Genomic DNA, 22,317 nt, shown 5'->3' with positions numbered 1-22,317 from the left:
CTAATTTAAGGCTTGCAATAAATCTGATTGCTTTGAATTCTAGAAGAATTCAAGTTGCATTTACTTTACTTGAGGCGGAGAAAGCGTTTGGCAAATTATACTGCCAGTTTATGTTTGTGACCTTGGAAAATTTGAATTTCCACAGGCGTTTTTAAGATGGATTGGAATATTATATCTTTCTCCTGAAAAATGGAATTGCTTTAAGTTTTTTTTTTTTTTTTTAAGTTTGGAGTGGGACAGAAGGCACAATTGTCTTCTGTCTTTCCTGGTAATTGCTTTGTACATGGAACCCTTGGCATGAGCATTTACTCTTTTGTGTAAGTTTAGTCTGAAAATAAAATGGCTTTATATTTTATTTAATATAACAGTTCTCATCAGTAGGTTAGTGGCCTCTCTAGTACAATTAATATTAATTGATACTTGGTCAAAATCTGAATTAATGCATGTATTTATTTATTTATTTATTTAGGAAATTTATAGGCCGACCATTACTGTCATCTCTGGACAGCTTACAATATATTATAAATCCTAAACATAATAAATTGGTTACACCACAACTGAGAATAAAATGACATGGTTAAAATAAATGAATAAATATACAATTAAAATTAATTAGCTTTAAAATATTAAATAATATCAAATAAAAAGGTCTTGACCTGGTGCCGAAAAGCATATAATGATGGCGCCAGGCAGACCTCTCTAGGGAGCGCATTCCATAGTCACATTCTATGTAGGCAGTGGCAGGATTTCCAATGTAGTTACAAAATAGAAGTTTTGTTGCTCTCTATTCCCAAATGGTTAAACTGAAAATGTGTTATTGGTAGAAATAGTTTTTTTAAACTTGGACATAATTTAAATACTTGGAATAAGGTGAATACACTTAAGATGTACTGAATATGTTGCTACAGATAATGTATGGAGTACATTGCATTCTTTCATACATTCCCCAAAAGTATTTTCAAAAACTTTATACAGCATTTTGACAGTTCAGTGTGCGTGCATGCATGTATTTATTTGTGTGTGTGTGTGTGTGTTTTCTTTCCATTTTTCATTTACTTGGATGCAGTTATTGATCAAGGAAGGAACGTTTCATTTTCCAGATCTTAGTTTATATCATGAGATATATTTGTCAATTCATACCAATGACTGAAAAACAACCTTAGCTTTTAATACTCTTTCATGGATTATTTCAAAGTCAATTTATTGGGCACTTGCATTTGGCTCAATGGTATTAGGATCAAAGTAGTTTAAAATAAAAGAAATGGCTCCAGTAATAAATTTAATAACAAGAAAAGCTTGGCTTGTAGTCAGCAGAGGCTGGTGGCTCTAATGCCAGGAAGGATGTGTATCCTCCAGATTTTAGTCTTAAATTAAAAAGACCTATTCATTGTATTGAGCACTATCCGCTGAATAGATTCAGAACTACAGATAGCTCCTTTAAAGTTTAGAGTAAAATTTGGAGTGGATACATATTCCTGCTAACATTGGAACCACTGCTGTCCATTGCAGTTTGATTCCTGTTTTCATTTAAATTAACTACATGAGAGAATCCAGTCTTGAAGCTGGAAAGATGGCCTTGTATGTGAAGCAACAGGGCTAATAGTAGAATGTATACTTTAGATTAGCTAATAGGATCAGATGAACTTTACCATTTTCAGTATTGTGGATTAGCTATCATTTACCATCTAGTGGTAGTTGGCAATATATTAAGCAACGGCATGTGCTGGACTCTATAGATACATCATCACTATGAATGTTTAAGAATTTTCTGCTGAAGGAATTATTTGGTTCTTTAGAGAAATATAAGCCTGCAAGTGTAGTTTAAAGAAATATTGTGTAATGCAGTAAAGTAGATGTTCAGAACATTAGACAGGAATGAAAAGGGAATCGAAATGCTAAATACAGTATAAGTGATGGAAAGTTGCCTTGCCTTCCTTATTACAATTTTTGTAGATTTAAGCTCAAGCTGATTCAACAAAAATGGTTTTGTATAGCAGAGAAGCTTCTTAAAAAGAAGCTGGTTTGCTCTGCCAGATGCTGGCAAGTAATGAGGACAACTTGCCTGTGTGTCATGTGTACAAGCTGTGTAATGGATTCTTTTTGGCTGGAAATTATTGCTTGTATAAATGGTGTTCTTGAAAAATCTGTGATAATAGCAGATGCTTTAAAATTGGATCCCACTGATATGGGGATTAACAGCAGGAATGGATCCTGGGAGCCTTACCTATATTTTATTCAAGCTTGAAATAATAATTTCCATCCCCTCTCTTTCAGGAACTGAGCATTGTACCATTCTTGCTGCATACTGTATGTCTTGCTGCATATCTCCTATTGATCTTGTATGGATGCTTATTTAGAAAGACAGACTGCTTGTATTAACATATATATTCAAAATATTCTTCTCTAGAGTTTGGAGATCATCATACCTAAACAATCTTCAGATGCTGTTAAACAATTTATTGATCTAATCCACATTTGCATTTTGAATTTTTGACTGTATGTTTTGGACTACTTGCTTTTCACTAATTGCCATGCATTTTGTTTTCTTAGCATGAATTTTTAGATTGTGTTAATTACTTACTTCAGTGACTTCATCAAGTAATCTTTGTAGACAATCTAAATTGTCAACTAGAAACAGTGTATCATCTGCATCTTGAATATTACTGATAAATTTTCTATTAACAATGATGCCATAATGAAGCAAGGGTTTCTCTAGAGTGCAAACTGAAAAGCAATGGTGCAAGTATACATCCTTCTTGTAGTTATCTTCATATTTTTATATCCTCAGTCATCTGATCTTTGTTTACCAACCAAGACCTTTTTCATGAACCCTCCATTAACTTATTACTTTGTCAGAACTTTTCTCATAGTCAATAACACAAAGATACACATGCATGTTCATATCTCAACATCTCTGTCCATGCATGTATATGCAGAATAACGCTTCCCTTGTTCCATGTCATTTTCAGGATCCAAATTGTATGTTTTCTGCCCCCGCTTTTTTGCATTTTTCTTGTACTACACAAAGCCTACCTCTTTTGGAAATTACTTTAGAGAACAGGATTAGTATTTTAAAATAGGACATATCACAAATCCTTTGATTTTGCAACTTAATTCCAGATTGTTGGATGCCAAATGTCTCTACTGCTAAGGGTAGATGACTGAAAAGTATTGTGAATACTTCAGGTATTTAGAAAAGCTCCTTCTTTTCTCCCTGGCTTGGTCCCTGAGCAAAAGGCAATGCAGAAGCTAGAGAGGTTAAGGACCAGTCAAACCCCAGAGAGTCATCGTCTTAGCCAGATATCAGGGCAATTCAGAAATTCAGGGTCTTGAGGAGAAACTAATATCAATCACCATAAGGCTATCTGAAAATAAGTGATGAGGTGACGCCAATGTCAAAGATGGTGGATCAACTCAAGGCTAGGTGAGATTCAATGCATAATGTATTAGTGGCAATCCAAGTGTTTGCAGACAATACAGTAACAAAGGGATCAGTCAAGATAAAAAGAGAGAATAAACAGCTGACTTTCATGGAAGTAGGACCTGTGTTGTCTCAGCAACTACTGTGTTTCCCCAAAAATAAGACGCAGTTTTATATTTTTTTTGGCTCACAAAAACACGCTAGGTCTTATTTTCGGGGTAGGTCTTATTATTTTATTTTATTTTTTAATGTGTGCAACAATCCACACTTATTCATGTATAACTGCATGAATACATGTACATTTGGTACATTTGGTATCACTCCGCCTGTGACAGGAGCCGGTGCTATAGAGGAAGCATCGACTTATGTGGTTCTGCTCCCTCCGCAGGGAGCGGAGGGAGCAGAGCTGCCTGAGCATGTTTCCTTCACACAATGCATTAAGTTAAAGTTAAGTTATAAAATAAAGTTTAAAAAGGCTCTTTATGTTCCCCACTGGCCCTGGAAATAAACACAGCTAGGTCTTATTTTCGGGGTAAGTCTTATATTTTAGCAAGTACCAAAAATAGTACTAGGTCTTATTTTCGGGGAAACTCGGTAATACATTTCAACTGGAAGCTTACATGGCCTGATTTCCAAGACCTTGTCAAGGCCAAACTGAAACCTGTTAGCCAAATTTTCAGGGTTTTCTATGCTTGATGAGTCTTTTGATCCTAAGAAGCATTGTTCATCTAAACTTTGGAGTATATTCTTTATTGAAGATCGACTGCCTGGGTCTGCATCTTCTGATGCTAGTGTTCCCGGCTGGGAAGTAGGCCAACCTCTGAGTCCACGGGCAATTTGGGGACTCCTGCTGCTGATGGGACAGGCATAGTTTCTCTGGAGACACTGATGCTGTCTAGGGTAATGCTAGTTAGGAGGGCTACACAGGGACTTTGGACTTCATGACATCAGGATCTTCAGCTGAGGAGGCTTAGGTATGGGTGAGGCATGTCACTCCCATACTGAAGAGTGATATATTAGACTATGGCACTGGAACTCAGGAGATCTTAGCCACAAAGTTCACTTTGGTTATTTTGGAAGAGTCACTGAATCTTAGCCTAACCTAGTACATGGGGTGATTATGAGGATAAAATGGAGAAGAGGATCTTATAAGCCACCTTGCATACCTTGGAGGAAACAGGCTGAGATATAAGTGTCTCCTTCTCCTTGGTGATCAACATGCCAGTGGGCAAGTTGAGAAAAACTTCAATTTTCTCAGTTTTGCTAGTATTTAGTTTTGTAAGTGGTATAAAAATATAGTTGAGGCATAGTGGTAGAATGATTGGGACCCTCAGAAAATAGTTTAGGGAAATGAGCACTAGTTTGGATGATACCAAGTATCATTTTTAATAGTACCTTTAGTGAAGATTTCATTCATCTGCCTAGATACAGCTGATAATGTTTTAAAGGTCTGAAAGGGTCTACAACTATCCATGGTCATTCATATAAAAGCCCAGCCAACTCTGCAACTTTTGAGTGTAAGGGTACTGATTTGGGAGCTCAATATTTTGATTCATGCCACTACATCCATTGTTGCATTGCACTGTTTGCTTAGAAAGCATGGTAGTTAAAGATAAGAATTACGATTAATGAATTCCTTTGGTTCTTTATTTTGTATGTTCTTCAACTTCTTTTTCTTGACTTTATTATGGTAATTGTGTTTTGAAATAAAAGAATTTGATTAAAAATGTAAATATGGCATCCTTGTTTGACTTCGTTGAACCATCTTGTGTTATTTGATTGGAGGGGTCCTGGATTTTCCAGTGGTGCCTGACACCCACTGGTTCATGGATGGTCCTGTTTTCGCAAGGTACAAGGGTAGACTAGTCTCTTCATCCTTCTAAATATATAGCACCATATTTGCTTTAGAAGTGTTTGTTGAACACAGAGTAATAAACATTCATTCATTCATTCAACTTATATTCTGCTATAACCAGTCCAAAGACTTTCTAAGCAGGTTGCAACAATTTTACATAAAATAACATCAAATTTTAAAACACACAAAAGCAACATACAATACACCAGAAAATAAGCAGCTGATGGGGTCAAATATCAACAAGTTAAAATATATTAGGATTAAAGGCAGTTTAAATAACATAATGATATAAAATAAATTGTTAAAATGTCTGGAGTAGAGGACAGGTTTCACCTGGCATCAAAAACATTGTAAAGTTGGTGTCGGGTGAACCACTTTTCAGAAGGTCATTTCATAAATGTGGCACAGCCACTGAGAAGGCCACTCTTTACCTCCTTAAAGGATGGCTATCTCAGAAGACCTCTTCACCTGATCTTAGTGAGTTGGTAGATGCAGGCGGTCCTTTAGGAATCCTGGTCCCAAGCTGTTTAGGGCTTTATACGTACTACTATACTATATACTATACTAAAATAATATATCACTTCTAAGCAATATCACTTATCAAGCACAAGTAGACTATGTTAAGACTGGCAGGCAGGAGATGATTAAGTTGATTTTTCAATATGCATGATGGGTGTGCACAGTTAAAGCAAATAAGTGAGGTCACAACCCACTAAAGTTAACCAGGCTTAAGTTTCATTTCTTGCAAGTGGAGAACATTTGGAAAGCTTAATTTCATACTTAAATAACTGGATTTGAACATGTTTTTTCAAATTTGATTACATCCTAAATGAAAGGACATCATTAAATTTGAGGAAGCATCACTGAAGTTCAGCAGCTGTGTTGCATAGCTCATTTTTTGTTTTCAGTTTTGTTTATTAATTTATTAAGCTCTCAATTTTCTCTTTTATTCTGGCAGGCATGGTTTGTAAATCTAAGACTTAGATTTGAAAACTGAAGAAGTACTGTGGTGAAATACAAAACTATTTTCTGGAAATGGCTCTTTCAGAGCTGAATTCCCTTGCAAAGTATATAGCACGGAAGTGGTTCAGAATGGCAATGAACTAGTACTACTTATGCTCTAGTGGGTTGGAACTCTAATCTATTATGTTGTAATATTATATTACTGTGCTTTATCTATATAATTTAAAAATATATAGACTACAGTGACACAACTGTGCATTATCAAAACGTTGCTTTAGGGCTCAATCTACAGAGAAGCTTTTCTGCAGAAGTCCTATTTAAAATTAATGGGAGCTGCACACCAGCATGGTAATTCATTTCAGTATATTTCAGTGGATTGTAAGGGACAATGTTCTGCCTAGATAGTACCCCTAATAGATACAGAGGCCTGGAAGCAGCTGCAGTGGAAGTATCTAGAAGGTGGCAGCCTACAGGTGTGTGTGCGCGTGTGTGTCGGTTCTGGATAGAATAATTTAGATGAGGCAGAAGTGTAAATGGGGTTTAAGGTGTCTGTGCGCATGCGAGTCTGCCAACCTGGGGCCACTACATGCTTAGGTGTCCTCAAGCATTAATTCATTTGGAAAGTTTTGCTAAGCACAGTGTGAAGTCTTTTCCTGGTTCTGCTAAAACACTCGAAGTTTTTCTTCTAATCACAGACTTCCCTATGATTGAACAAATCACCCTGAACATTCCTGAGACATCAGGTCAGGCTATGGATGTAACCAGTTTCTCCTTGTTTTTTCTTCTTCTCTCCATTATTAAATTCCAGTAATTTGTTTGGGTATAGTTACTTCAAGTGTGTGCATATGAGAAAGAAAAGGATGACTACTTCGGGACTGTTTTCATAAAATGCCCTTCATTTTAAAAAAAGGTCATGCTGAAAGCAATATTTTTAAAGGGTTGTCTTTGAACATGATATTTGAATATTTTGAATATAGCAATATATGTGATATTGAATTATTTGGTGTAAATTATTTCAATGTATTCTTTATGTTCTGGTGAATGGGGATTTGCAGGCTTTTGTGCACAGTTTCTTACTGAGTGAGTGCGTGCTTGTTTCTCATTTGTGACACGCGTGTGTGCTTGGTCAGTCAAGGCTGTGCTTCAGCTGAGGTGACAGCTAGCTTTGGCAGGAAAGACACAGATGATTTTTCCCAAAGCTCCTGTCTAAGAGAGAATACTGAATGTCTAAAAGAAACAATGTGGTAAACTAACAGCTGAAGTTGTGTAAACAGCTTCATTTTTCCAGCATGCTAATAACAGTATTTTGTAATTGGGAGAAATTGTCTCCCAGATGGTGCATTGATTGGTTTTGTGATGGTTGTGTCAAATGTATCCATCTAAGAAGCTTCTCCTTCAGTACTTTTTATGATGTGATCCCTGCCAAGTGACACAACCTTCCAATTGTGCTAATCCTGATATTTATTTGGAATATTTCTACATTATCTTTTTGTAAACTTTTTAAAAGAATGCTTTTGAGGGGATGCTGATAAGGATGGCTTGAGCAATTTGCTCCCTGAAAATTCACAATACGACCTGACCTGTTCTGAGCCTTCTGGACTAAAGAGCATATGAGAACACAGCTGTGCACTTGAGGCAGGATTTCTTTGACCATGGCAGTGTAGTTCTCAGTCCAAGAAACAAAGCAACACAGGTTAATATAGAAACATAGAAACAGAGCGAGTCAGAAGGGGTCTCCCGGGCCATCTAGTCTGACCTCCGGCACCAGCCGGCTCCGCTCACGACATGCGCACCAATAATCTGCATGTTGAGGTCAAATACATTTAGAAATATGAATTTGAAAAAAAATCAAAATTCAAAATACTGCTTCATTCTTTGTAGATAAATTCACTCAAATCCACCTTGATTTGGACTCCAGCATTGGAACAGGTCACGTAAATGCAGTATTGTCCAGCTGCTTCTTTTGGATTCCTATCAGCCTGTAGATCACAAGTGTGGACAGAATTTCTGCAAGGTCAGTTTCTTGGATGAAATACTGAGGCCCTTGAAGCCCAAGGATGCAACTGAGGTATTTGGCCAAGTTTGGTTGCCCACCTGTGCACGTGGCCCATGCCTGTCATGGCTTTATACATCTGATCAGGATGGGATTCTAGCTGGGCCCAGGAGGTTATCAGCTCCTCCTTGTGACAGAGAAGATGGCTGTGGCTGCTCCAAAAGAGGCAGTTCTTTGAACACCCCTGAAAATTCTTTTGCAGGGACCTAGGAGATGCTAGCATCTTTTATCAGGTTAGGCTGATATATCAAATATATATCTGTTTTCCTGTGAGCAGCCCAGAGAGCCTCTGGGCTTCTAGGGCAGTGTACAAATATAATGAATAAATATATCCTTATATGTACAGATATAGTCTTTACAGTTATCCATGCTCTGGTAACCTCCTGCATGGGTTACTGCATTGTGTCTTATGTGGGACTGGCTTTAAAAATGCTGTGGAAACTTCAGCTGGTCTAATATAGAGTAGCAAGATTATTCACAGCAACTGGTCAACGCGAACTAATTATGGCAATGCTTTACCATTTGCACTGACTGCCAACCTAATTCAAAGTGCTGATGTTAACATCAAGAGCCTTAAACATCTTGAAGCCAGGTAAACTGAAGGATTATCTCCTCTTACATACACTTGACCAAATTGTAAAATCATCTTCAGCAGTCCTTCTTCTGGAGCTCCTGCCAAAGGAATCAAGGTGGGAGGTGATTAAGAATAGGGTATTTTTATTTTGTTGTTGTTGTGAAGAGCATCACAGAGAAACTTGTCTGGGACCAGCACTGTGATGGTTTTGGAGTCTCGTGTAGACCTTTTTATTTTATTTTTTCAGTTTTTGTTTTGAGTCTGGTACTATACTTTACCCCTTTGTGTTGTTATTGGTTTCTGTTTGGTAAGCTTATTTTTAACCCTGTAGTTTTAAATGCTTAAATTGTGTTTTATCATAGTGTATTTTATGGCTTTAATTGCTGTGTACCACCCACACATATTGGGTGATACAGAATAAAATAAACAAACTTGGTTGATTAATTGATTAAAATTGTATCTGCCAAGGTGGGACAGGCCTTATGATTTGGGATGTGATTAATGCTTCCTTGAGAGAAGGGCATATTCATTCTGCTTCAAGGAGGCAGTAATAAGACCTTGATGAAAGACTCCTTCCCTTGTTCCAATGGACATGGCAGATTATATGCTAGTCACAAATGTACCATTCTTGGCCAAGGTGATTGAGAATATGGTACCTTTGAAATTCCAGGCATGTCTGGATAGGACCAATTATGGATAATACTGGGAGCATCCACAGGAAAAGGCAAGGCTGGCAGCTGTGCCATAGATGGGTCATAATTGCTGCTTTCCCAGCTTGCTTGCTTGTTCTCTTCTTTAACAAGTAAACCTCTGACCCTTGTAGAACCTGAGATATGAGCGGGGCAAAACATGCAGCCACTATGCACTGGCCGTCCATGTTTTGAGAAACTAGTCTGTTCTCATCTTTCAGTGTTTTCAGTCGATGAATGAAATCATAACAATCGTTAATATCCAATCTCTGAATAAGGAACTTTTTGGTTTATTTTAATTTAAGCCTTCTGGGAAGCAGTTGCAGACAGACTTTAAAAAAAAAGACAACCATGAATTTAGTGTAGCTGAGATAGGTAGTGTGTCTCCCAAACAAACAAAAAATAGTAGGAAAGATAGAAGTTCATTATCTTTCTTACTCAGGTCTTGTGGGTGTATATATTTTTCCAAGTTTATGAACATTGTAAAGATTATCCTGACAACGTGTGCAGATACAGTTCATCATTAGAATATCGACACTGCAAGAGACAGTGCTGTGGCAGAGAAATTCTGGGTTATACATGTCCTACTCGATTGGGGTGCATGTGTATTACTAGAACTGGGGTTCTAATAATCCAGTTCAGTATAATTAGTTCAATGTAATCCAGCGTTGTTGTCTATTCCCTTGGTGTGTTGCTTTTTAATGGAAATGCTGATGGGCCTGTGCATTTGATTGTCGCAGCTGTGCAATCTGTGAAGGGCTAGAGGGATTGCTGTTATGCCTGCAGTTTTTGGAGCATCTTCCATTTGTAGCTGTTGCAGGATGTCCAAGTGAAGCCTCTGCCCATCTCTCAGTGCAAGCCTTGGAGTTGAGGCAGTGTGCCACACAGCTGCTCAGAAACTCAGTTTTCTCATGTATCATTCATAGTAAACAGCCCTGTCACTGAATCTATTGTGTGTTGCCTGTAGTCCTAGGAATGGCTTACAAGCAGGGTACTCCTGAATTCTACCATCTACTATAAATCATATATTTTACAGTTCTAATGACCGTCGCTCAAAAATCACTACAAGGGTGAGAAGAATCAGTGGAACAATTAGGCTTTCAGGCAAAGGAGGAAAGATGATGTTCTATCACCCGTTGTGATCTGGCCCCTTGGGAGTCAGATTTCTGAGGCCAGCGGACTTGTAGATGTGATGCCCAGGCCAGGCCTATCACTACTTCAGCACTAGATCTACTAGAAATGGTGAACCAGTTTTCTGATGCTGTCAGAAAGTGACCATACACAAAAGGCCTAGTTTTAGGAAAAAGATACAATTCCAAAAGAACTTTGCTGCAGTACAAAATTCAAGCTATGCAAAAGAGGTATCTGTCAAGCAGCTGATAAGAATGTAAGAAGTGCAGTGAGTAGTCAAGAATTCTCTAGAATCATGTACGGATTCTTCCTCCTATTGCTAAAGAAACTCCCCACACACTCATTTGCCACTTTTTAGAGCTGCTTTCCCAGCACCTGGCAACCTCCAGATGTTAGGAGCACCAATGCATCAGCCCCAGCTACCATGCTCCATGTGTAGCTATGATCCAAATCATCTGGAGAGTACCAAGCTGGGAAGGACTGCTGTACAGTGTATTCATCAAATCATTCCAGACAAGTCATGTGAAATTGTCAATGCTATGATGACAGCTGTGAAGTCAAAAAATATCCTATATGCTATTCTTAAGACAGCTGTACTGTGCTTGCTCATTTGGGGTTTCCCCCTCTTATCCCCCTTTATGTGTTTATAATCTCTCATTCCAACTAAAAATGTTCTAGTACATTATGCTTCTTGAATATAAGCCTCTTCTAATTCGTGCTGTTCCTTTTCCAGGATCTTCTTCAACTGTGTGAGCTTCTGAATGTTATGCAACAAAATACACACTGAAATAAATAGCAGTGTTGAAGTCTACCCCAAATTACTGCCATGCTAATAATCTGGATCAGTTTAATTTGGGCTTTCAACAGAAGGATGAAGCTAAGAATGCTTTGGTTGCTTTGGTGAATGGCCTACATCAGAAACTTTAAAATAACAAGAACAGAGGAGTAAGAAGTCCTCTGGATACGTCTGCTTCTGCCATTCCAAGAAACTGTTTTGCTTCACCCCACATGTGCTCCAAAACACATTGGCTTGGGCATGCTTGAGCCACTGCTGTAGAATAAAAAGCCACGAATATCTCTAGGAAATTGCAATCTCTACAAAAGACATGAATATCTCTAGGGAACCATGTGCCCATTGATGACATGACACCAAATGCATTGTGTAGTTCCTTGGAGATATTCATGGCTTTTCATTAGATATATTTATACAAGTTTTATGGCAACCTGCACATTTGTAAGTACATAACTTGTGGACTACTTGCATTGCAACCCGTCCTCGCGCACACACACCTTCCTTCCACCACCTCCCTTGTGCCAAAAAGTGACTTGATGGTAAAAACGGTACAAATCTTGAGTCGAGTTGAGTCACTTGCTCATTACTTTTGAGTTGCGTCTAAGCTGAGGCACTGATGTGACTTGAGTTGGACTTGGGAGCGAGCTGCTTAACTCAGGTCCCCAATGCTGCCAGTGACTGTGATATCCTTCTGCTCCACACAGTGTGTTAGGCCTTGGGGACATTGTATTTCAGGGGTTCCAATGCTTCCTGTCAGGCTCTGCTCTGGAGGAGGTTTCACTTCCTCTGAAAGGGCATGTTTGTAGCCTTGAAGTGTTCCATGATCCGATACTGTGCACTGAATTTCAGATGGCTGTGGTGGCAAGGAGTGCATCTGTACAATGACATTCAGCATGCCAGCTGCAAGCCTCCCAGAATCAGTTCCGATCTGGCAAGAGTTATTGCCAGTTCCGATCTGGCAAGATGCATTAGTAGCATCACAGTTACACCTTCACAACATGCTCTGTGTAGGATGGACCACCCTCGATGAGCATCTAAAAACTTCCGTTCAAAATGCTGGCACTTGCTTATCTAGCAGACCTTTGGCATAGGAACAGCTACAAAAGTGGTTTTATTGGGCTAGATGCTGCTTTTATTTCTTTTATTATGTTTTTGAATCCGGCTGCGATCCCTTGATTTTTATTATTGTTTTAACGAAGTTCATTTTAATCTTAGTTTTTATGATTAAAACTGCCTTCAGCACCATTTTGTTTGGTGGAAAGGTGGGACATAAACCAAGTGAATCAATAAATAATAAAAGTCTGGAAAGTGGTTCACAGCATCACGATCATATCATTCTGATACTAAAAGAATAGTGCTGATGCCAGTTGTTTCCCCAGTTTAATTCAAGTGTCAGTCTGAACTTGTAAAGCACATGATCCAATGTGTGTTCATTCACGGGTAAGTATGTACAGGATTGTGTCATATGGATGCAATCTTGTGCCTACTTAGACTGGGGTGAGGGGTGTAGTGGGAGAAGGTCTGTCCTTGCTGGCTTTGGTGCTGAAGTTTCTTTCTAAATGAGGCTTTTTTCTTTCTAAATGAGGTGAAGGTTTGTATCCTTAGGGCACCTGTGGGACCTCTGTGGTTGTTAAGATCATCAGGGAAGCCTTTTCTAGGACCTCACTGCTTCTAGAAGCTAGTTTGTCATGCATGTGTGAAAGGGCTTTCCCCTGCATTAAACCCATCTTGTGGAATGATCTCACTTCAGGGCTCAGACTAATTGCACTTTTTAATGGCTGGCCCCTCCAACTCGACTATTCTATGATACTTTTTCTTTTATTTGACTGTTCAAATGGTGAGTAGTGGTTTTAATGTTGCCTTGATACAATTTTAATAGGGTTTTATTGCTTTTATATTGCATACTACTGCCTTTATTTGAATTGTTGGCTACGTTTGTGGAAAATAATATGAAGCAATTTATTTTAATAAATAAATTAAAATACATAAGTAAATAAGTATTTAAATATGAATGTACAAACAACTTTTTAAAATAAAAAAAACAGGTTAAAGTAGAAATGGGGTGGAACAAAATTATGAGTGAACATTTGGGCAAATGATGCAGGCTGAATGTAGCCTGATCTGTCCATTTTAATGCTTATCTAGCTACCATCTTTTTTTCTTTACTAATTCTCTTGTGTAGAAGTGCACTGTAAGCTTTTGCTTTTTTAAAGGGTCTGAAGGACATCAGGGCTTCCGTACCCCCCTGCCCCACCCCACCAAAAACAAACAAACCTTCAGCAGTCCTTCTGCTTCTCTTAGTTGCCTGCTCTGAATTTAGACTGAAATCTGGGTGACCAGATTGATTTATGTATAATTTAGGTTCCTGAGCTTTGTTGGCTTGCCTGTCATCTCTGTCTCTCTGTCTCTCTCTCTCTCTGGGATAGCTCAAATTGGTCAGAGCAAGTTACTGATGAAAGGATTCTCCTGCATTTGTCACAAAGCTCCTGCATCTGGTGCAAAACTTCAGGATGCCGCTCTACACTATTTCCCACAAGGGATGTCCTATCTGGTGGTGAATTACACATTGATGAGATATTTATTGCTGCAGTTGAACAAGTACTTGTTTAATTTTGAGAAAGTCCCTGTATTGTGCAAAAGCTAAATGGTTGGATCCAAATCACCAGGGCCTGGAACTCCATAGAACCTGCCAGCTGAAGGAACAGAGTGTTTTCTCCTTGCAGTCACCTGTTGGGAAGACCCCCTGGAATAGTTTAGGGGGTGGTATTATGGAATTCAGAGGAAGGTGGAATCAGCAAAAATCACCCCTCCATCATGACCACCAGCAGGAATCTCTGGTGGCTTTTGGTTGCCCTTCCATTCAAAGGAAGGAAAGTTCTGGGTATGAAAGTTTTGGATACTGTGCAGTGAGGAATTATTTTCATTATTCAGAAAGACCATTAAAAAAGAGAGTCACATGTTTTATAAGGACTCTAGTTGACATTTGTGATGCACAAACTGAAATCCCTTGGAGCAGCTTTTCCAATCTGGTGTCCTACAGATTTTTTTTTTCTTTTTGTGACAACTCAGAACATTGGGCAGTCTGTGTTGTTTGGAGCCAATGGGTGCTGAAGGCCAAACCAACTTGAGGGCACCAGGTGGAAAAGGCTGCACTAAAACTAAGATTTAAAAGGATTTGCATGGTTAATGAAGCTAAATTTAAGAATGTGGGTAATGAAATCTAATGTTTTAGGACATACATTTATGGACAGGAGAGAGAACAGAGATGAGTGCACACTTCTATGATTTTGATTTGCTAAGATAAACAAAATCACTGACACTGTTGCTACAGTGTGTGTGTGTGTGTGTGTGTGTGTGTGTGAGAGAGAGAGAGAGAGAGAGAGAGAGAGAGAGAGAGAGAGAGAGAGAGAAGATGTATTACCCCCGCCCCACACACACACCACCGTTGCTGGATAACTTCTTAAAAGGAATAAGATGATCAGGATGAAGTCACTGGAGAACTCTGCAGGTGCAACTCTGTGTTTAGCATTGGCACCTCTTGGGCAGAGTTCACTATTTTCAATGGCCTTGTGTAGAATCAGGCATCTCTTTTTTATGAGTCTTGCTTAGGATCAAACTAGATGTGAGGTTAAATGTGTCTTTGAAGATAAAGCATACCTTAAACAGAATGCAAATGAACATAAAATGTACATAAAAATGCAGATGAACGTAAAGTGTACATAAAGTGCTGCTGGGGCGGGGATCATTATCAGCATTGCAGCTGAGGAGGGGATGGATGGGGAATAACCTTTTCTCCTCCCTTGTGGCAGTCCCATTAAAAAGTGCCACACTGAAGTTGCTGTTGGAATTAAAAGGAGAATCCTCATTTATTGTCACATCCAGTTAGGACATAGGACTGCCTTTCAAGCTGCGGTGACCCAAGCCACTAGATTAAAGTTAGAGGCATGTGATATGCCTGACTTTAGGCTAAACTCTCTTTAAGGTAAGGCTGCGTGTCCGATTTGAATTGAACGGCCTCAATTTAGCTTGCAGCCAGATCTTCAATCCAGTTAACTGAATAAAAGGCCTCTGAGGCTAAGTCAACAATCTGAAGAAAATGTAGCTTAGCTTGTGCGACAGGCTGTCCTGCATTTGGAGGCCTGTGAAGAATACACTCTTTCTTTTCTTGATAATATATAGTTGTTACCCATATGTGATGAGCAGAACTGACATATTTCCTTAATATCCTCCTTCAGTTTGGACAGCTTTTGGCTAGTGCTTGCACTGCTTCAGTTTGTTACTTTGTTGTTATGAGCCATGAAGTCATCTACTTAAGGAGAACATAAGAACAAATTGCTTCCAAAATGTCCTGTCCTTCACAGCTCTGCTCAGCTCTTGTAAATTCAAATCTGTGGCTTCCTTTGTGGAATCAATCCATCTCATACTTGGTCTTTCTTCTTCTCCCTTCAAATTTTTCAGCAGAATTGCCCCCTCCAGTTAACATTGTCTTCTCATGATATCCCTGAAGTACAAAAGTGCCAATTTTGTCATTTTTGCTTTTAGGGCAAGTACTGGCTTGATTTGATCTAGGGCCACTTGCCCATCTTTCCATCAGTCCAGGGTATTCACAGATCTCTTGTCCAGCAGCTTATTTTGAATGCATCATTTTTCTTTCTGTCAGCTTCACTGAATCATAGAATAGTAGAGTTGGAAGGGGTCATAAGGCCATCTGGTCCAACCTCTGCTCAGTGCAGGACACTGAGTTAAACCATCCCTCTCAGAAGGCTGTCCACTTTCATCTTGAATGTCTCCAGTGTGGAGCACCCACTACTCCCTAGGTATAGTTAATATTGTACACATCTGCCTATGGAAAGTCTGGAAGTAGGACACAAATGCAATAGTTTTATGTCATTCATATTCCTCAACTATCTCTGATATTGGAGATTGTAAATAGCCTTCGTTACTGGTAGCCAGGAATGCATACCGTGTTGAATGTGGACTGTGGTTCCGATCAGTTCTTTTTAGGTACCTGCTCTGTAGGAGGTTATTTCCTGCTTTCTGAATGTGTCCACTCAGTTGAATTTGTCTGTAAGGGCCTGACTGATATGTATGGCTTGTTGGTAGAACAATAGCTGTATGCCTTAGGACAGAACATTTGCCATGGTCTTTACCTTTTGATGCATTTTGCTTTGCTGGAGGGAGAAAGCTCTGCATACCTGTAGCTTATCCTCCCCCCCCCCTTTTTTTTGGAGACATCAGATGCCAGTGATTGTGCTGAAGAAGGGCTCTTGTTCAGCTTGGGAGGTGGTCATGGGCTAGAGCTGGCCTAAGACATTTTGCTTCCTGAAGTGAAGGACAAGATGACATTCTTCCCTTCTGCCTACTGAAGAGAACACAACTGGCGGGTGAATCTTCCTCCAGCACTGTTGATGGAATCATACAATAGTAGAGTTGGAAGGGGCCATGAAGGCCATCGAGTCCAACCCCCTGCAGTTGCAGGACACCAGGTTGCACCATCCCACTCAGGTGGCTACCCGGTTTCTTCCATCTCGCCCAAGGGCTGCAGGCTAGCTTAGGGGCTGTGATGTATGCCACATGGAACATACTGCTCTGTCTTCCAGCACAGGGGAACTGCTGCTGCACTTTCTTCACTCACACATCGTCTGCTGGTTGACACAACGTCCTTTGTTGGAGTTCCACTCACGCAATGGGAATTTCCTCACTTCCTCTTTGGAGTCCCTTGCACTTCCTCAAAAACTGCTTCACGGGGCTTCCCTAATCCTCTGAAGAATATATTCTGGGTGGTACTGGGAGCTGCAGGGTGAGTTATTCCCTCTCAGTTCTGCTGATGGAAGCATTCTGTTAACAGGAACACTTAATTGGATACCATCCTTGGGATTTTACTTTTAAAACATTTGCAAAGATAGCATGTTCTGTGCTTTTTCCAATAGTAATAGAATTCAGGAAACTGACACAAATCACCAAAACCTGTGACAAAGCTGGAGCTTTGAAATGCAGTAGAACAAAAATGTAGGTTGAAAGGTGGGTGACTTGTTCTCTTTAAAGTAGTTGTCATCTGTTACGTTCATACCTTCTTTAATGGCAACTGTGCAAACTAACAGGGATTGAAGGAAAGGTGGTTTTAAGTGGAATGGTGGGCTGGTCCCTTTCCCTGCTTAGATAGGAAGTAAAATACATCTGTAAGCATCAGTTTGTGGTCAATAAATATTGCATTAACAGCTACGCATTGCGTATTGAAGCTAAGAAGTCTCAGGAATTATGTTTGTTGCTGTAAGTATATCATGTGTGTCAGTGTATTAAAATAAATAGTTTGGAAGGCAAACATATGTTGATAGAGCTTTGCTAGCAATAATGCATCTCTGCTCACACGGTACAAGGACAGTTTCTCTAGATGTATAATGGAAGGAGAATAACCGAGACAGTAGTAAAATTGAAATTTGAGCTTAGCAAGCGACTCAAACAGTCAGTCCCTCTGAATTTTGGAGCCCATTATCTTGTTTCAGCACACCTCATGAATCAGCAATGTACTCTGCTCTTCACAGACCTGAATGGCTCACCGTCCCCTGTCAGAAACTCTGTCAGAAAATCAGTGGATGCCGGCATGTGAACTTGTCAGTGTGACAAATGGGGTGCACTGATAAAGATGATGTTTTCTGTTTTCATATTGCAGGAATGCAGCCCTAGCACTTGGTGGATAAGTCTCCCAGAATGAAGAATATATCCACCGGAGACAAAAATGAACAGTATTTTCTTACTCTTTGGGATGTGAACATTACAGTGTGCTTCTTCCTTTCATCTTCTTTTTCCAATTACTTTTTCTTTTTTTTTCTTTTAGCTATAGACAGAGAAATCCATGCAGCACCCCACACAAGTGAGAAGTTAATTCAGCTCTTCCGGAATAAAAGCGAATTCACATTTCTGGCCACCCTACAGCAGCGGGCATCAACTTCAGGAGTCATTCTATCCATCCGAGAATTAGAGCACAGGTAAGAGAAAACTTGTGCTTCCATAAATCATCTAAAATGTAGACTGATTTTTCAGAAACACTCCTGAGCTAGTATCTTTGTATAGCACACAGTGTTGCTTTTTGTATTACTTCATTTTCATTTACCTCATTTTTGTTTACTTCATTTTATTTTCTTTGCTGCCCTTTTTATTTTTCTTTGTTCTGTACTTCTATCAGCTACTTTTCAAAAATATTTAACTCCAAGTAGTTTACCTCAAGTATTAATAAAACACCAAAATTATATCAATTTAAAAAACCCCATCTGCACCAGTTGAGAATACAAATTTCACAATAGCAGAGTGTTTAGAGAAAGAGATCAAATTTTGTCATTTAGGCAGTGTCATTCAGACTAAACCGGCATTCTAAAACTATGGGGAGGTGAACCGAAGCAGTGTTCCTGAAGAGGCAATTGGTGCTCTGAATACTTCTGGAACTGGTGTGCAAAGTTCTGAAAAACTTGCTACCAGGATACCTTCTCCTACACCTGCCTGGTCATTGATGCTATTCTTCTGGTTGTCCCACACAGATCTGTGACCTGACTGGAATTGCTTGGAAAAGAATTTCCAATGTGGTTTTTCTCTGTCTCCCTGTGGAACTTCCTCCCCTGGAAGTCAGGAAGCCACCAACAGGGTGCTGTTTTCAGCATTTTCTGAAGACACCATTGTTCTGGAAAGCCTTTCTTGGCAACCACCCATGCTATTTTATCCTGTTTTTAATCTATTTTAATTTTTTAATCTGTCTTTTTTTTAACAATTCAATACTCTCTCTAGATATGGAACAGTATACTGTAAAATACATACATGCATATTTTGCCCCTCATGGAAGGATAACAACTGAATACAATAGAATATGCAGCAATCATTTTCTTAGTGAAATCTTAGAGTATATTTCTCTGCCCCTCCTTTGGTCCCAATCTACCCTTCCAGAATTGCTCAGGTGGCCCCAAACCCTTTCCTTGTTCCCATTCCTTTCCCTGCATCCATTGACCACTGGGTGGTTTCCTGGCTTTTGTGCCAGTTCCCTGCATTTGAAAAGGTTGAACTGCCTCTCCTATAGTTTATTTACTGGCAGAAAGAGCTACAAAACATTTTGCATTTTATCCCAACTATTTCATATTTGGTTCTGCCTTTTTGTCTTTGACTTTACCCACCAGTTCAATGTGGCCCCTGATAGCTTTTCTAAAGTTGAATTTGGCCTCTCAGGTTGTAAGATTTTCCCCAACTTGTGATGATGTCCTGCAAGATAGAATGGTATCTCAAACTGTCTGTCTGTCTTTGATTTGTTTCCTACATTTCCACCAAGCAATAGGGCTCTCAAGACCACATACAGTCATAAATAAAATTGATTAAAACAAACAAATAAAAATAATGTCTTAAGCTGTACACGTACTTAATTGAGAAATGCCTGTTTGGGTAAAAAGGTCTTTGCATAATGTTGGAAGAACAGCAGAGAGAGAACAAACCTAGCCTCTTTCAGAAGGAATTTCTGCAGTTTGGGTGTAGCCTTCAAGAAGTCCATCTCTTGTTATCGGCATCAAATATGCTTTTGAAGGTACTCTTGGAAGAAGAGTTTTCCTCAAAGATCTCAAGACCTGGATGGGTTCATATGGGAGACGGCAGCTCTCCTGGTCCAAGTGGTATAGGGCTTTATACGTAATGGTCACAATTTTTGAATTCTGCCAGGCAATGAATTGATAGTCAGTGAAGCTGTTGCAAGCAGGCAGTAATGGCTCTCTGTAAATGGCTCTGGCCACAACTTTCCGGACTTGCTGAAGTCCCTGAACATTTTGTGAAGGCATTCAGAGCATGTTGCAGTGGACCAAACGGGATGTAACTATGGCATGCATGATCATGTGCAGATCAAATGTCAAGCACATCTTTGAGGGCTAGGTTGCACTGGCCCACTAGCCTTGACTGTGGAATCCTGGCTACTGTTGAAACCTAGGTATCCAGAAGGACAACCAAACGGTGAGATTGGGTCTTCAGAGGGAGGGCAGCCCTATCCAGCACCATCTGCTCTCTTGTTTGTGTTAAGCTTGTTGATGGAAATAGTGATAGCTGCTGTGCTGGCATCGCTTTTGCTTTTAGTGGTGTCAAGAGCAAAACCCATCCTTAATCTGCAAAAGACTTCCAATTAGTCAAGAGTTACAACCCTTGTATCATTATCATGCATGCTTTGTGGTTTACCTCTTCACGGATGTTAAGTTTACAAAGATTGAACAGTCCTCTGCTTCGTGCTTCACTATGTTTTATTTCATTTTAAAATAGGTCTTGTAGTTCTTGAGGTCCTGCAATTAGAACCTTATTAAGTGATGTACCTTGAGTGACTTCTGTATGAGTTGCTTAATCGTGCCTTTCTAGCATATAAATATAATATAGATTTTAAAATCTATTTTTACGATCTCAGGAAAGAAAAGAAAAGGATACTTTTGACTTTAACTGTTGCTTTGCTATCAGCAGGCATTAAAATTAAATGAATTGAAATTAGAGCAGATTATTGAATAATGAAGCTTGTTTCTTGTTGGTTTGGTGCCAGGATTTTGAAATGGAAGTTTAGTATTAGCAGACCACAGATTCTGAGAATGGAGATTCCCAGGTTTTAGCAGGGATTCTTGCTGTGAATTCCTTCTATTTTCATCAGGATATGCTGGCTCTACAAATTATTTGATGTGCTCAGGTTACATCGAACTTGAACCTACATGCACTTTAGATAATACATTTCACTGAAACCATGGAAGTTAAGCTTGGGTATCACAGAACCAACGAGGTGCTGAAATGGTCCAAATACTTCCCACAAATGAAAGGTTATGTTTGGTTTTCTATGTATGAGCAAGGACAGTTTTAGGAGCTTTTGTGCATGAAGCACTTTTGTGTGCCAGTGATTCTTTACTCATAGGGATTCTTTAGACAAACAGCTTCACTTTCAGAGCACTTTCCTGGTTTTTTGGGGGAGGGGGTGTAGAATTCAAACAATGGGTATTATATCTGAAAACACTGTATATTTGCAGTTTCTACCGTAGCACCGATCACATAGAGGTTTCCTGTGGAAAAGCAGGAAAGGAAAAGCTCCTGTAGTGGTCAGATCTCAATTCTGCAACAGAAAACATATGCAGCAATTAACAGCCCTGGGTAGAAAAGCTCTAAAAAGGGGTGATGAACTTGTGGTCCTCCTGAAGTTGGATTCTAACTCTCCTCATCTCTGACCACATGCCATGCTGCTTCGGACTGATGAGAGCTGGAATCCAGCAACATCTGGAGAATCATAGATTCCCTACTTCTGCTTAAACAGTCACATGAAGACCTGCATGAAAGCTGAAACTCCTCAAATTTCTGAAAGCAACAGCTGGTAGTTGGCTGGTCAGAACTTTCCTAAGCTTGGGGTACAAAAGTAAATAATAGAAAGTATTTGCAATTTGAATGACAATCCTGAAATTCATAAGTTTCAAAGTAATTAATAAAAATACATTAGCTGTTTTGTCACCTATATAACACTTAAAGAGCAGGTAAACTTTGCCCCGGTTCATTGATTTTTGCAGATTGATTTTATTTTACCTCAACAACCTTGAGGATAGACATAGAATCAAGAGGTTTGAAACTATCCGTCCCAACTTGTTCTAGTCCACATTTAAATATCAACATATTTGCATTGCATTTAAATGTATTAAATTTATTTTTTAATAGGTAGGTTATTGGGTTGTATTCATTGGTGGTTTTGTCCTAGTGGTAAATGTTTTGTTTATGCAAAACATAACCTTGCAAGTTAGAACATTCTGTTTTGCTGAACCCCGTTCCCTATTTCAGTTTTCTTCACTGTATTCAAACTTTTTTTTTGA

At 39.3% G+C, this 22,317-nt stretch overlaps 1 protein-coding gene across 1 annotated transcript in view; it reads left to right on the top strand.

Annotated features, from left to right (window-relative positions):
• Positions 1 to 22,317, top strand: part of NELL1 (neural EGFL like 1) — a 521,924-nt gene that overhangs the window by 50,594 nt on the left and 449,013 nt on the right. The window contains exon 3 of the mRNA XM_044426038.1: positions 18,315 to 18,465. Coding sequence (XP_044281973.1) covers positions 18,315 to 18,465 — 151 coding nt within the window. The remainder of the gene's footprint in view (positions 1 to 18,314; positions 18,466 to 22,317) is intronic.

This window comes from Varanus komodoensis, unplaced genomic scaffold (assembly GCF_004798865.1).
Source record: "Varanus komodoensis strain SLA01 unplaced genomic scaffold, ASM479886v1 scaffold16, whole genome shotgun sequence".
NCBI classification, from domain to species: domain Eukaryota; kingdom Metazoa; phylum Chordata; class Lepidosauria; order Squamata; family Varanidae; genus Varanus; species Varanus komodoensis.
The sequence above is the reverse complement of the archived record's forward strand: the minus strand, read 5'-3'. Positions and strand labels throughout refer to the sequence as shown.